We start from the raw sequence: 17240 nt of genomic DNA on the forward strand, positions 1-17240 counted from the left end.
CTACAGCAGGATCTCATTGCTTATCCGTTCCAAAAGCAATAGGTTGCATCTATTAACCCCAAATTCCCAATCCATCCTTCCCCATTGGCAACCACAAGCTTGAAATTCTTAGGTGTGTTTTATTCTACCATTTCCAGATGATGCTTTGCTTTGCGATTATGCTGGTGATGATTTTGGATGAAGATCTTTTGATCAAAAAGTACAATATAAAATTCATCTTTCTAGGATCATAAAATGTATAAAATCAGGACAGACTGAATTTAATAGGAATAGTAAATAATACTAATTTTAAAGTATGTTCTACCTAGATGGCATTTATTATAACTGCAAAGTACACATTTCATTTATTCCTCAATATATTAATATATATTATTTTTATTAAAGTAAAAATGAATATTAACTTTGTTTTTGATTTTGTGTTTAGTATATTCTTACAATTGTTTGTCAAGTATGTCAATACATTTCTGCTCACTGGATGCTCGACTTGTTTTTATTTTTAAAATTTTTTATTTAAAAACATTTTTTTTTTGTCTTTTTAGGGCTGCACCCACGGCATATGGATATTCCTAGGCTGGGGGTCGAACCAGAGCTGTAGCTTCTGGCCTATGCCACAGTGACAGCAACACCAGATTTGAGCCACATCTGTGACCTGCACTGCAGCTCATGGCAATGCCAGATCCTTAACCCAGTGAGCGAGGCCAGGATTCAAACCTGCATCCTTATGGGTACTTGTCAGGTTCATTTCCACTGAGCCACAACAGGAATTCCTGATAAATCTAATTTTGAGATAAACTATAGTTAAGTAAATAAGTATTTTAAAATATTTTTAAAAACTTAATAGAAACTTTGACGTTAAGTAGTTAAGGGTGCCCTTCCTCCTTTTTTTAATATGTGAGGTATGAGAAAAAGAGAAAAAAATTAACGAAAAATGATATGACTTCTCTAAAGCCAAAGAATTTTCAAAATTGGTGTGATCTTTGAATTTTTAGCAGTCTGTTTAATTGCCTTACACATATCCCTCCTATTGGAGAAGTTAAGATAGATTTGGAAATTTTAAGAGTTTTAGAATGGTGCATAGTATTGTAGCATCTGACTTGATTCCTAGGAACTGGGTGCTAGGAGTTAAGGTAGATAGTTCATTACCTGTAACTTAAGTCTCGTGGTTAAAAAACTTAATACATAATTAATTTTCTTTTTTTTTTTCTTTTTTTCTCTTTTTTGTCTTTTTGCCATTTCTTGGGCTGCTCCCGCGGCATGTGGAGGTTCTCAGGCTAGGGGTCAAATCAGAGCTGTAGCCGCCAGCCTACACCAGAGCCACAGCAACTCGGGGATCCGAGCTGCGTCTGCAGCCTACACCACAGCTCACGGCAATGCCGGATCCCTAACCCACTGAGCAAGGGCAGGGATCGAACCCGCAACCTCATGGTTCCTAGTCGGATTCATTAACCACTATGCCACGACGGGAACGCCATAATTAATTTTCTTTTAAAACAATATGTGCCCTTTATTATTCCCCCTCCCCCTTTTTTGGGGGTAATCATCTCTCATCCCAGCTGTGGAAAGTTAAGTGATAAATTGCCAAAAAATAAGCAGTTAAAGGTCTCCTTTCTAACAGTCAGTGCATTTCGCTAAGACGTTTTGGATGAGAGACCCTAAAAGAAAAGGAATACTGTTTTAATAATAGAATGAGGAGTTCCCTTTGTGGTGCAGGGAAGCTAACCTACTAGTATCCGTTAGGATTCGGGTTTGATCCCTGGCCTTGCTCAGTGGGTCAGGGATCTGGCATTGCCATGATCTGTGGTGTAGGTTGCAGATGTGGCTTGGATCCCAAGCTGCCATTGCTGTGGCTATGGTGTAGGTTGGCAGCTATAGCTCCAATTAGACCCCTAGCCTGGGAACTTCCATATGCAATGGGTACGCGCCCCCCCCCCCAAAGGTCTTTTTAAGGCTGCACCTGAGGCATATGGAGGTTCCAGAGCTAGGGGTCAAATTGGAGTTGTAGCTGCCAGCCTATGATACAGCTGCAGCAACACAGGATCCAAACCTCGTCTGTCACCCTTACCACAGCTCATGGCAGTGCCGGATCCTTAACCCACTGAGCGAGGCCAGGGATCGAACCTGTGTCCTCATGGATACCAGTCAGGTTCGTTTCTGCTGAGTCACAATGGGAACTCCAAGGAATGATGTTTTAATAACAGAGGCAACACTTACAGTATTTGTCTATTTTGTGGTGAATTTTCCTGGGTACTTATTTTTATTAGCTGGTGTATGGTGGTAAGGATTGAGACTGAACAGACTTGATCCTAGTCTCAACTGTGTAATGATTCTTTAGTTCCTAACCCAGTAGAGAACCTCTTTTGTGCTTGTTTGCTCGTGTGTAAAATGAAAACCAAACCTCTAAAGCAAAGAGCCTGGGCTTCATAAGCCCCACATGGTATAGTCCCAGTCCAATTGAATGCAACCTAAGGTAGCAGACTACTGATGGCTGATGCTGGTTTGGTCAGGAATTAAATACTCAAGGAGACGATAATCTGGGCCTGATACTTAACATTTTGCAAGTTCACTTTCCTTTCCTGTCAAATTAGGGTACTCATCTAAAATTAGGGTCTTTAAAGTTTAAAATGGCACATATAAGCAATTTATAGATTATAATATAGATGTAATTTATATATTATATATAATATTTCCAGTTTATAATGCTATAGATTATTTGTATATGTAGAGTATTGAGGCTCTTGTTTGCTATTGTATCTATTTAGGCCATTTTCATTATTTTCTTCTGCCTTTTACCAGAGTTTGTTCTTTAGGGCCAGCAGAATAAATTTTCCTGTATTCTATAGGGCCCTTACCTATCGTGTCTTGAAACTCTCAGGACAGCTAGTTTGTTCCACACCTGTGTCGCCTCCTCAAAGGCCAACTCCTTTTGTTTCCCTGCTCCAACCATATCTGGTTTGCTGGACCAGTTTCATCTCCACTGACCTTCATTGTAGGCTTTCCTTCCAGCCTACTCTGTTCTGGATTTTAGAAACTTAGAAATTATCTGAGCTTACTAGTATCTTCTTATTCCATACAATGTGATCTCTCTACATCTGTCATGGTATTGATCCTTGTTTCCCCCAACCCCAGCTAACGTAGACACTCACAGACAGACAGACAGATGGACGGATGGACGAACGGACAGACAGACAGACAGACAGACACACAGACACACACACACACAATGTACCTGCGTTCCAGTCACTTTTTGGCAGTAGTCTCCTGTAGAAATGGCTCATTATTTTACATCACTTCTCCCCTTCAGGTTTTTATACCTCTTTTTTTTCTAATTGTGATGGACAGCATCCCTAGAACAAAATGAAATAATTTGGTGTAATGAATATATATGCATCATTCCTAATTATTTTTTACTTTTTCCAAAATAAAATATTAGTCACCTATTATTAAATCAAGAGAATGTATAAAATGTATGGAGTCATTTATTGAATGTAAGATAATATTGATGATTTAAGAAGGACCTCTATTTTATGGACTGCTTAGAAAAACATGATTATAAGATACCACCAATTAAGAGATGCATTTCTGCTTCATGAATGTTATAATATGAAGAAAAATGTAACTTTGGATCAGTGAGTTATGGCATGTAGAGCAGATACTGTTTCTGGTCTTACTAAATTAAAAAAAATTTACTCTTGTTTGCTGTGAGAAACTTCAGATTTTCTTATTTTCATAGTTTATGTGAGCTGTGTCTAAGTTGCTTTTTGCTTCATTGCAGATATGATGCAAACTAAGAGACATTTTGTTCTTGGTCTGGTTCTTTTCAAATGTTTAATGCTTTATGATTACATGTCTTGATCATCTCTATCTCTAAATTCCTACCACTGCACAAAGATGCAGCATCAGTTGAATGCTTGAGATGGAAAACATTTTTTTTCTTTTTCAGGAAGGGTGAGCTTTACTTAAAATATCTCAGCTCTTCTCCCCACTCTCAGAATTACTTATTAGCTATCTGCACACTGACTTCATGCTAGTATGCCTCATGATGTAATAGAGCCCTCTGACCTACTCTTTTCTCTGCAGAGCTGAATAACAGAAAACCTTTCATTTTTTTCCCTCTTTACTATTCCTTATGTTTCCCAGCCCTTTATTATTTCACTTTATCTGTAAAGGAATAACTTAGAAACCTCTTTTACCTTGAGAGAATACTTACGTTGAGGTAGGGTGGTATAGATATCCAGAAATGAGTGTATATTAGTATTTTGCAGACCTTAAAACTCAGTTGGTTGAAAAGTCACTGTACTTTATATCTGAGGGAAGATGTTTCTGTGTACACTTGAGGGCTACAACTCAAGGCCAACATTTGGTAATCTTTTATGCTGTGCATTATCTTCTAGGGATGTTGGGGTGTGTGTTTAGGAAATTGGGGGGAGAAAAGAATTATAAAAGTAGATCTCTCAACCAGTTAAAACATTTTAAGGAACTTAATTAAACTCTTTGAAAATGATTTAAAACAGTAATAGAATTATGTTTTATTTATAAATGCTAGTTTAGTCTCTAAAGTAATAGAATATCCTGGAAGTACTATTTGTTTAGGCCTTACTCATAGATGATAGTGAAACTTAATAATCATTTCAACCAGTTTAATTATCTTATGCCTCCTTAGCAGTGTATTTTACTCTTGAGGTTGATAGCCTTTAGGGAGAGTCCTATGAACTCCTGAACTTGTATGTAAAGTATGTCCATTAGGCACAGGATTTTTTTTTTTTTTTTTAGTGGAGAGAAGGTTCATAGCTTTTAGCAGAATCTTAGCGGTTAATATCCTCAAAGAAATGAGTCCACTTTTGTAGAGTTCTAGGGCAGTGCTATTTCTCTCTAACTGCTCTCTGTTGTGATCTTGGTTGCAAATCAGAAAAACCTCAGAGTTTTTTTGAAGTTTAAAACAAGAATTAGGGAGTTCCCGCTGTGGCTCAGCGGGTTACGAACCTGACTAGTATCCCTGAGGATGAGGGTTCAATCCCTGGCCTCACTCAGTGGGTTAAGGATCCAGCTTTGCTGTGAGCTGTGGTGTAGGTTGCATAAGAGGCTCGGATCCTGCATGTCTATGGTATAGGCCAGCATCTGCAGCTCCAATCTGAACCCTAGCCTGGGAACTTTTATATGCTCTAGGTGTGGCCCTAAAAAAAAAGTTTTTCTAAAAAGAATATATATATATATATATATATATATATATATATATATATATATATGGGAAATGATAAATGGTATTTATATGTACGTGTGTATGTGTATATATATGTATAGGAATTGCTTTTTAGGTTTAATATGAGTAATGAAAATGCTTAATTTTTTTTTTTAGTGCATGCAAGATATGGGAAATACTAAAGCAAGACTACTATATGAAGCCAATCTTCCAGAGAACTTTCGAAGACCACAGACAGATCAGTATCCTTTAAAAATTTCTTTATTCTGGGTTTTAAAAGATTTAGCTCATATTTATAGTCGTATTTTTAACTGCTTATGTTTAAGATGCAAGTTTTATCATAGTGTTCATTAAAAATAGAAATTGAGTTGCTGTGCGTTGTGCTTTGTATGTGGTACTCTTTTAATAGAACTGGCAATACATGATATATATATATAGTATTTTTAGGTAGTTATTTTAAGTGTAAAATATAACTGATTCTTCTTGATTGATCTCCAACTCTTGATTGGAGAATAGATGTTGTTTATTATTTGAGACTATTATTAGAGATTTGATTTGTGAACATCTTGTGTATTTTTAAAAAATAATTTAAGAGGGGTTTCCTCTAATCACTTTTATGTAGTAATTATGCTTATGTGAAGCAATTTGGCATTTATACATTATCGGACAAATCACATACTTAGTGGAAATGGATGTGCTGGAGTAGTTTAGACTAATTAGTGCTGACCTTTCATCTATGTCATAGGTCACACAACTGTGTTTGCTTTTCACATATGCCCTAATGAATGAATAGAATATTTTCTCCTAGGCATTTTATTTTAGTCAGGATGTTTTTCACGTTTAAAATAAATCATTTGATTTTACAGTATTTCGCAAACTCATATTGGAGTCTGAGAAAGTAGCTTATCAAAAGATTATCTAATTGTAGATATTTGTGATTTTATCTAGAGGTGATGTTTGTGTAATGTAGTTTCTTAAAGCTCAGTTATGTATTACCCATTTATACTAAAACAGTCTGTATGATGAAATAATGAAAAAAGTTGATCTTTTCTCACACAGATACAAGGCCATTATATATAATTATATATATATATATATTTCATATTTGTATAGAAACCTTTTCAGTTATATTCAGGAAGTTAGTACTTGGCCTTTTCTGTTTCTGCTTCCCCCACCTCCTTCCACAAATTTAACAATCTGATGTCCAAGGCTATTTTTATTATAGCAAGCTCTTAGGGTAAGAGTGGGTGTACATTTCAGGCATAAAAAATTGTGTGAGCAGAAGTATGAAGGTGTGAGGACATATGACATTTTAAAGTTTTGATGTGACAAGATTGAAGTCTTATGGAGCAAGCGGCAGAAGCTCATCTTCCAGATTGTAAAGGGTTTTCACTGTCATAGAGCAGGACGGACCTCATTTTACTGGCTCAGATGGTTGAAGAATTTGAAAAGCCATAAAGGGTTTTGAAGCAGAAGAAGTAGTAGAAACGTAAATTTCTCCTATGAGGAAGATGAGTCAGAAGAGATCGTGGAGTCAGAGAGGTCATATGGGAGCCAGTACAGTCCTGAAATGTAGATGAGCAGTAAGGAAGAGAATGGGCAGATGGGGATTCAGAGGTTGGAAAGAAGCAGGAAAGCAGGAGCAGCTGGGTTAGGTTAAGACTGGCTTTCTTTGCAGGGAAGACTCTGAGATGACCCTGATCTTGGCTTGGCTTAGGCTCTATGAGTGAGGTAAACTTATTCATCAGGGAAAGGAATCAGTGCCAGGTGAGGGTTTAAGTGTTACAAGTTGAAGACAGTGAAGCATTACTTTGGAAGGATGAGGTGTCTCTTGGACACATACATAAAAACAGGAGTCTGGATCCTATAAGAAAGCAGGAAATAAAATGTAGATTTGAGAGTTACTTACTTGTAGGTAACAGAAAAACGGTAAAGTTATATTTATCTAGGGCAGTGGTCATTTATTCTCTTTTTGGGTTTCATTAAGAATTTTGGGAATGCTGTTTTCTTTCTCTGAAAGATGAGGGCATAGGGCAGAACCCTGAGGAACAGAGCGTAGTAGAAGGAAATACTGCAGAGCAGACAAAGCATGTTTGAGGATGTTGTTACCAACTGCTTGTTTGTTGTACGGTTATTCCTTTTTCTGCTCCTCACTCCCAAGCCTGAGTTGACATATAATCCCTCAAATTGAAGAATCTCTCTTTTCTGGAAGTTTGTGTGTATGTGTGGGTGGGGAGTTGGTTTGGTGTGAATTGAGTCTTTGGGACTTTGGGTAAATTACTTGAGGTTATTCAAGTTGGGGTAGTATCCTTTATGTGGTACCTGATGGATGCAGGTGTTTTCCAGGATATTTAATTCATCAGCGTGATTCCTTGTTGTTTTTGACAGAGCCTTGAAGATATCCAGGGAGGCAGTACCTTGGTGTCCTCGTGTTTTCACCATTTGTGCACGTTGGTAGGAATACCATTTTGTAAGATTACCATCTTACCATTTTATGGTGAACCTAAGAGAAGTAGAGGATTACCCAGGTACTGAGTTCTTCTGGTATCTTCTGCCGATATGTCCTTAAATATTTGGTCCTTAGCTAAACATTGCAGGAGAGGTGAGATTTTCATAGTAAACTGGGCTCAGGTACAGTAAGTCCTTGACCTTTTACAATGAAGATAGAATGTCGGAAGCAACAATTGCAGCAGTTTTCCTGCCTGATAAGGGTTTGCTCTGTGCCAACCACGGAGCTTGACGTTTTATGTACATTGTTTTAATTTGAAAAACAACTCAGAACATACTATTTTTTATTTTTGGTAGGCAGAGGGTGGGATGCTCAAAGAGCTGTTAAGAAACTTCTTAAAACCTCCAGACCTTCCTCCTGTAGGACACTTGATAGTACTTAGTAATGAGGGTGAGTAAAGTCCGTTTTGTCACATTTGAGTCCTAAGATTGTAAAGTTAGGTGAAGATGTCACTGAGTACCTAGTATGCTTCAGGTCAGGCTCTTGGATTATACATGTCTTTGCTTTTGTTAGTTCAAACATGTTTATTTGACTTTTCAAGCTAAATGTTACTTGTAAAGCATTTGCAAATTATGGTCATATTCACATGAGGTATAGACCTGCTGTTTACAAAAAGATAATATAAGGTTGTCAGAAACCATTTAAAGAGAGATTTTGTCTAAACAAATTTAAGATAGATGACTACTAGTGATAAGAGTATGAAATGACATCTCTTGGACCACGAGACCAGCTTCTGTATCTAATGTAATACTATATGTAGTCTTCAAAAAATTTTTTTACCTTAGTTATCCCAGCTACATCACTTTTATCCCTTCTTTTAATTATGAAACATTGTGATTTGGAGCTTTTATTAGAGAAACTAAGAAAACCAGTCCCCTTTCTTTATTTCATGAATCAGTCTGAAGCTCAATGCTCTTTGAAAAGCAATCTCTACACTTGTATTGATTTAACTACAGTTGTCTCATCCCTAGAGGCAAGTAGAACCAAACTGAGTAAAACTCCCTAATATGGAACTTCACTGCATTCTTAACAAGATTTGTCACTTTTAAAAGCTTTACAGTTTACAAAAGTTAGGCAAAAGCTGCTGTAAGAGTGTAATTTCTCATGTGGGATGTGGTTAATTATAGGCTGCTTGTACTAGTGCATGACAAGTGATAAAGCTTTACATTAAGCTTTTCATTATTAGGATATTTCATCTTATCTAAAAACTTTAATTACTTCAGTTCCATGAAGTCTGTTGTGCACCAAAGCTAATCAGCAGTTCCCCTTGGAGCTTTTGAAAATTTTACCGCTGTCAGTGGTGTGTGTCTGGAGCTAGAAGATTTTGTTCTTGGGAATAGTATTAATTTAATTGTCTTTTAAATGGCATTTTTAAAGAAAGGAAGTTATCTTCAAATGCAAATAAATACATGTGAAAAGATAAAACACAGTATTATTAACATTTTTTGGACTACTGTTACTCTCTGTTAGTTTTGAGGATTGTGACAGTAAAGGGTACTGTATGAAATGTTTTGTAACCATAGACATGGGGAATATTCTGGGGTAGTTTGTGGTTTGTTTACTAAATCCCAAATCAGCCACCTAAACTTGATTTTTTTTTTTTTTTTTTTTGTCTTTTTGCTATTTCTTGGGCCGCTCCCACGGCACATGGAGGTTCCCAGGCTAGGGGTCAAATCGGAGCTGTAGCCGCCAGCCTACGCCAGAGCCACAGCAACAGGGATCCAAGCTGCGTCTGCAACCTACACCACAGCTCATGGCAACGCCGGATCCTTAACCCACTGAGCACAACGCCGGATCCCTAACCCATCGAACCCACAATCTCATGGTACCTAGTTGGATTCATTAACCACTGAACCACGACGGGAACTCCTTGAATTGTTTTTAATATATTCCTTGATTTGCTGAAAATATTACTGTTTTATATCTGGTTTTGGGAGCAATTCTATCATTGATCTTTGTCAGTGTAATTAAGTCCTTTTGTCTCATATGGCGTCTGGAGATGGAAAATTAAGAGAAGTATTTCCTGATCTCCAAATATATTGGTTCTTTCATTGATGTTTCTTATTTGCTTGTCTGTTTAAACTTGATGATAGGCAAACCATCGTAGCTCATAACACAGTACTTGTCTGTCTCCTCCTCTAATGTGGACCCTATGTTTAAAAGATCTGCCTGTCAGAAGACGCCGATTGATCGTGAAAGCTACAAGTTAAATAGTACTCTGTGCACACATTGTTCTTAGTTCTTAACTTACACTAACTTGTGTAATTCTAATAGGAATCCCGGGGAGTGAATTCTAGTGTTAGCACCATTTTAAAAGTGAGGAAACTGAGACACCAAGTTATATAAAAAGAAAAAGTACATTTATTGAATGCTTGCTGTTTATTAGGTACATGCTTGAGTACTTTATGTATATTTTCCCCAGTGCTTTCAACAGCTTTGTGAGATGGAGGAGTATTATTGTTTTTTTCATATCCTGCTAGGTATGGGTTCAAGAGATCAGCTTCAGGGTCACAGTAACTTCCACTTAAATAACAAGTACCTAGAAATAAGGGTGTACAATTGAGAACATCTTATTTGAGAATTAGTGCTACAGTTAGCATATGATGCAAAATTATTGTCAGATTTCCCTTGAAAATCCCTTACATTGTCTAGACAGTTTGCAGATACAGAGACCCTCTAAAAATCCAGTTTGGCGGTTTTTTTTTCCCCTCTGGTGTCAGAAAAGAATTCAGAAATCAGTGACTATAGGCCCACTAGCCAACTTCTTGTTTTGTAAGTAAAGTTTTACTAGAACATAGCTAAGCTACACCCATTCATTTGTAAGTTTTCTATGCTGCTTTGTAGCTACAAATGCAGAAGTGAGTAGTTGCAACATAGGCCAGTTGTCCCATAAAACCTAAAATATTTTACTATATGACCCCTTAAGAAAAAATTTGCTGACCCTTGGACTAAAATGTTGTTTCTTTAGATGAATTAACAATGAAGAATTGACTTGCATTGGGGACTTTGTACAAAAATGTATAAGAACCATGTGGTACATGTATTATGTTCTTAGACAGGTGACTCCCAAGTCTTTTTAAACACTTTGTGATGTGCTTTGTTTGCTTTTTCAAAAGTACTGTTTTATGTTAATAATTTGGAATGTGCTAGTATGTTGTCATGCCTTATTTAAATTTTTTTATATCCTTTATATCCTTGAAAAACATCAACTTTCATCTCATATATATTTTTAAGAATTACTTAATGCTTAGTTTCTGAGAGAGTTTTTTGTTTATCATAAGCACAAACCGGATCAGTTATATTTGAATTATTTATATGAAATATGTTAAGTATAAATTAAGATTTTGCAAATATCTGTTATTTCTGAAAATTCACACATATCATTTCATCAGACATTAGTATTATTTTTTACTCCAAAAGATCATATACTTAAAATGTTTGCCTTGTTCAAATTTGGTATGTATAAAACCATCATAGTTTTCTATACTTTAGTTTTATAGTGGTGGTTAAATTATTTTATATACTGTACTTTTATTTTTTTATGGCCATGCCCACAGCATATGGAAGTCCCCAGGCCAGGGATTGAATCCAAGCTGCAGTTGCAGCAGTACCAGATCCTTTAACCCACTGCACTGGGCTGGGGATCCAACCTGCTCCTCTGCAATGGACCCGAGCCACTATAGTCATGTTCTTAATTCGTGTGCCACAGCGGGAACTCCATACTGTATTTTCAGTCTTAATGAGTTTTCTCTTTAATAGTAATTTTTGGTGATACACAGTGATCTTTCCTTGGTCATAAACATTACTTAAATGAGAGTATCAAAGTCTTTTCAAGCTTTAACGTATAGTATACTTTAAACGATATCCAAAATAGACTATTGTTTCTTTTAGAAGGAACAACATCATGTTATTCTCCTCCCAAGTATTTAAACTTGAAAATTATACTTTAAGAATTTAGATTTCCAAATTTTTTTTAGTTAAGAAATAACTATATGCATATTATATGTTATATAATATTTATATCTAAAAGTAAATGTAATGACTGTTTTAAAATATTATACAATTTTTTTAAAACAGTAAATGTATTTCACATCCTCTGGAATTTTGTTTTCTCTTTTGTGGAAGTAAATAGTTGTCCCTATAATGAAAATTACTCATTAACATACACATTCATACATCTCATCCAAAGGGCCAACTTTTTGGATTGTTTCACTTTTCCTGTGAAAAATATTAAAAAATTGTGATACTGAACATGAATTTCTACAGTTGTGTAAACTTAACATTTAGCCATTTACTTATGAAATAATTGAAATAAAATAACATTGCATTTTATGCAAATTATAGTGTGTTTTGGTAATTTTTTGGTATTGACTGCCAAAATGTTCACATATCTTAATAATCAGCCTTACACTTGAGAGGATTTCCAAGTCTACTTTGAAAATAGGTGCCCTCCACATTTGACATTCCTCTCTAGATTTTAAAGCATTTATTTTCATTAGCAGAAATTAAATGACTGATTCACAAATGAACTTGTGATGACCGGTGACATTCTGAAAAGGTGTATGTCAGACATTCTTGGTTTCAAATCACATCTTTCCCTTTGATCGTAAAACACCAGAGAATGTCTTAAACTTTCTGTGCCTGGTTTTAGCTATAAAATGGCACCTACCTTATAGGTTAAGAGGAGAAAAGGAGATAATATAAAGTGCCTTGTAAATACTCAAATTTATAGAAAGATGTCTTTAAAAATGATTTTCAGTTATTCAGCCTACTTAATAAATTGAATGTTTAGATTTCTTGTCTTTCTTACTTGCCTTTCCTGCTGCCTTTAAGTGCTTTCTTTTAATATCTACTGTGTAATGGTATTCAGCTCTTTCTATTACCTATTGTCTCAAATGTCAATTTAAGGAGCTTTTTTAACTTCTAATAGGAGTTATTGACTGAAAATGTAATGTTTTACTGCTTCAGGCCTTTCTTTGAAGGGAAGGATATTTTAACCTGGGATCCACAGAGATTGTATTTTAGTGTATTTCATTTCCTTTGTGATTCTGTTTATTTTACTTTATGCATTTAAAATCACTGTCTCAGAAAAGAGTCCACAAGTTTTAGTTGACTATCAAAGGGGCTTATGTTATTAAAAAATAAAAAAAGTTAAGAATCCCTGATGAGTCAGAGAACAAAAAGAAATAAAAGGAATCCAAATTGGAAAAGAAGAAGTAAAACCATTACTGTTTGCAGTTGACATTATTTGCGGATGACATTATACTCTACATAGAAAATCCTAAAGATGCTACCAGAAAACTGCTAGAGCTCCTCAGTGAATTTGGTAAAGTTGCAGGATACAAAATTAATACACAGAAATCTCTTGCATTCCTATATGCTAACAATGAAAGATCAGAAGGAGAAATTAAGAAAACAAGCCCGTTTACTATTACATCAAAAGAATAAAATGCCTAGAATAAATCTACCTAAAGAGGCAAAAAGACTTGTACTCTGAAAACTCTAGATGCTGATGAGAGAAGTTGAAGCTGATACAAAAAGATGGAAAGATATACCATGTTCTTGGATTGGAAGAATCAGTATTGTCAGGATGACTGTACTCTGCAGATTCATTGCAATCCCTATCAAATGACTGGTGGCATTTTTCACAGAACTAGAACAAAGAATTTTAAAATTTGTATGGAAACAGAGAAGACCCCGAAAAGCCAAAGCAATCCTGAGGAAGAAAAACAGAGGTGAAGGAATCAGGCTCTCTGACTTCAGCCTATCCTATAAAGCTACAGTCATCAAAACAGTATGGTACTGACTCATAGCTCAATAGAACAGGATAGAAAGCCCAGAAATAAACCCATACACCTATAGTCAATCTGTGAAAAAGGCGGCAAGAATATACAGTGGAGAAAGACAGTCTCTTCAGTAATTAGTGCTGGGAAAACTGAACAGCTACATGTAAAAGAATGAGAATACAACGTTCTTTAACACCATACACAAAAATAAACTCAAAATTTGTTAAAGACCTTAAATGTAAGGCCAGATACTATAAAACTCTCAGAGGTAAACAGACAGAACTCTGACATAAATTGTAGCAGTATCTTTTAGGATCCACCTCCTAGAGTAATGAAAATAAAAACAAAGATAAACAAATGAGACCTAATTAAACTTAAAAGCTTTTACACAACAAGGAAACTGTAAACAAAATGAAAAGATAACCCGGAAAATGGGAGAAAATATTTGCAAATGAAGCAACATACAAAGGGTTAATCTCCAAAATATACAAACATTTCATGCTTTATATAAAAGAAAACAACCCAATCAAAAAATGGCAGAAGATCTAAAATTGACTTTTCTTCAAAGAAGACAGATGGCCAAAAAGCACATGAAAAGATGCTCAACATTACTAATAGAGAAATGCAAATCAAAACTACATCGAGGTATTAACCTCACACCATTCAGAATGGCCATCATCAAAAGGTCTATAATCAGTAAATGCTGGAGAGGGTGTGGAGAGACGGGAACCCTCCTTCACTGTTGGTGGGAATGTAAATTGGTATAATTGCTGTGGAGTGAGAACACTGGAGGTTCCTTAAAAAAGGGTTACTTTTCTGTACAGCAGAAATTGACAGAATATTATAAATCAACTATAATAAAAAAATTATGATCTGGCAATCCCATTCCTGGGAAGATACCCAGAGAAAACAATTCCAAAATACACATGCATCCCAGTGGTCATTACAGTGCTATTTACAATAGCTAGGACATGGAAGCAAGCTAAGTGTCCATCAGCAGAGAAATGAATGAAGATGTGGTATATTATACAATGGGATATTACTCAGCCATAAATAGAATGTAATAATGCCATTTGCAGTGACATGGATGAACCTAGAAGATTTACATACTAAGTGAAATAAGTCAGACAAAGACAAATAACACATGATATCACTATATGTGGAGTCTAATTTTAAAAATGATACAGATGATCTTATTCACAAAACAGAAACAGATTCACAGGTTTTGAAAACAAAAACGGTTACCAAAGGGGAAAGCTGGTGGGGAGAGATAAATTAGGAGTTTGGGATTAACATATACATCACTACTATATATAAAATAGATAACCAACAAGGACATACTGTATAGTAAGAGAAACTACTTAATTTTCTGAAATAACCTATATGGGGAAAGACTCTGAAAAAGAATGAGTGTGTGTATGTGTGTGTACGCTTATACATACATATATATATATACCTGAATCACTTTTCTGTACACCCAAAACTAGCACAACACTGTAAATTAACTACCACAATAAATTCATATATATATTCATGAATATATTATATATATATAGGTCCCTGATGGAAGCAAGTACCATTTTAGTGGAATATGATAAGGGAGTGGTTGACTGGAAGAGGGGGTCTGCATCAAATAACTCAAGAGCTTTTGAACCTCACTAGAAGTGACTTACTCTCCCAACAGGTAAGGCTAGTTCAGCCAACTTCAGGATATTAAATGGTACTAACTTTGGTTTCTTGACTTCTTCATTTCTAAAAGCTTTGCAGGAAAAAATGGCCTTCATTCTTCTAATACACAGGGAATCCTCTCTGATACAGTCAGAGGCAGCCATGTATGGTGAGAAAGGACATGTCTTGAAATCACAATTGTTTAGTTTTTCCAAGTTTGCTGATTCTTCACCTGTGATGTGGAAATTATAATCTGCACATTACTGCGTTGAGGAAGGGTTAAGAAAAAAACTGTGGCCAGCACACAGGGTCTGGTATGCTGCGGTTGCTACACAGGTATTAGTTTCTTATAGTGAAAATCCAAAATTAACTTTAGTTGAATTTAGAGTGGAGTGGGTGTGGCGGGCTGAGGAGTGTGGTGGGTTAAAGAAATGTGGTTACTTTTCTTTTTAGAATTGGGATAAATAGTTCTGTTGAATGGGGAAAATTTCCTGAAAGAGACAGACTCTTTGGCAGAAAAAGAAGTAGGTTACAGAATTCAGTTGCAGAAACAGTGTATGAGGAAAGTATAGACCGAGGAGTAGGAAAATTGAGAGTCTAGGCTTTGTGATGAGGAATGAATAAAGGGGGAGTGCATATGTCACTGAACTCATGCTTTTCCTTAAGTTACTTGTTTTCAGAGCAGTGGAATTTTTCATCAGAGATAAATATGAAAAGAAGAAATACTACGATAAAAATGCTATAGCTATTTCAAATGTAAGTAAAATCTTCATCTCTATCATCAATTGAAGTTGAATAGATTTTGGACTTTTAGCATATGGTATAGCTCAATTTATTTTTTATAAAAATGCATTACATACTTTAAAATATTCGCATATTGAAATTTTTGTCACATAATATTAATGAGCTCTCATAAGCAGAACTCTTGATTCAGAAAGGAACACATTCTGGAGTTCCCATTGTGGCTCAGCGGTAATGAACTCCACTAGTATCCATGATGGCATAGGTTCAATCCCTGGCTTCACTCACTGGGTTAAGGACCTGGTGTTGCCGTGAGCTGTGCTGTAGGTCATAGACTCAGCTCCGATACCGAGCTGCTGTGGCTGTGGTAAGCTGGCAGCTGCAGCTCTGATTCAACCCCTGGCCTGGAAACTTCCATATGCTGCAGGTGCGGCCCTAAAAAGACAAGAAGACAAAAACAACAACAACAACAACAAAAAAGCATATTCTAGGTGAGAGTGTAATAACTGCATAACTGGAATTTAATTAATTTTATGAAATTGGCATAAAGATAAAGCCACTAATTGAAAAATGGGGAAAGAGAAAATTATTTTACTAGACTTTGGAAATAAATGAAAAAGGCAAATCTACCCTCCTCTAACGGCTTTGGTGGATCTGTCCAGATAAGTTTATTAAAACATGACATCTTACTTGGTTAATATCAAGCACTTGATACCTAATAGGTGACACCTTCCTGTAGTGATCAAATATGCTATATCACTGTTCTTTGTGTGTGTGTCTTTTTTTTTAAAGTTTTCCCTCCCTAGTTAATTCCGTTTAAGGCTAAATGTCTTTAATGTTGCAGTCATTTTTTTTTTTTTGGTCCTTGATCCCTAGATTAATAATAAAGCTATAAGCCAGTTAATTTTATGTTTAAGTAATTGAAAGACAATGCTTTCATCTCATTTTGTATATAAACTGGTTTTCATTTTCAGTCCATGTGGAGAATATACTAAATATACTAAGACACTAAAAAATTCAGTCAGATGCTAACAAAGGAAGGATATATTTTTTTTGTCTTTTTGCTATTTCTTGGGCCGCTTCCACGGCATATGGAGGTTCCCAGGCTAGGGGTCCAATCGGAGCTGTAGCTCCCGGCCTACGCCAGAGCCACAGCAACTCAGGATCCGAGCCGCGTCTGCAACCTACACCACAGCTCACGGCAACGCCGGATCGTTAACCCACTGAGCAAGGGCAGGGACCGAACCCGCAACCTCATGGTTCCTAGTCGGATTCGTTAACCACTGCTCCACGACGGGAACTCCAGGAAGGATATTTTATTGTATTGTCCTTTACCATA

The 17240-nt window shown here is 36.0% G+C and overlaps 1 protein-coding gene across 7 annotated transcripts in view; it reads left to right on the forward strand.

Moving 5' to 3' along the window:
• Positions 1–17240, forward strand: part of SMAP1 (small ArfGAP 1) — a 220621-nt gene that overhangs the window by 120295 nt on the left and 83086 nt on the right. For all 7 annotated transcript variants that reach the window (XM_021089443.1, XM_021089451.1, XM_021089462.1 and 4 more), the window contains 2 exons: positions 5354–5439; positions 15841–15916. In XM_021089443.1, coding sequence (XP_020945102.1) covers positions 5354–5439; positions 15841–15916 — 162 coding nt within the window. The remainder of the gene's footprint in view (positions 1–5353; positions 5440–15840; positions 15917–17240) is intronic.

Source organism: Sus scrofa, chromosome 1, assembly GCF_000003025.6.
Source record: "Sus scrofa isolate TJ Tabasco breed Duroc chromosome 1, Sscrofa11.1, whole genome shotgun sequence".
NCBI lineage: Eukaryota > Metazoa > Chordata > Mammalia > Artiodactyla > Suidae > Sus > Sus scrofa.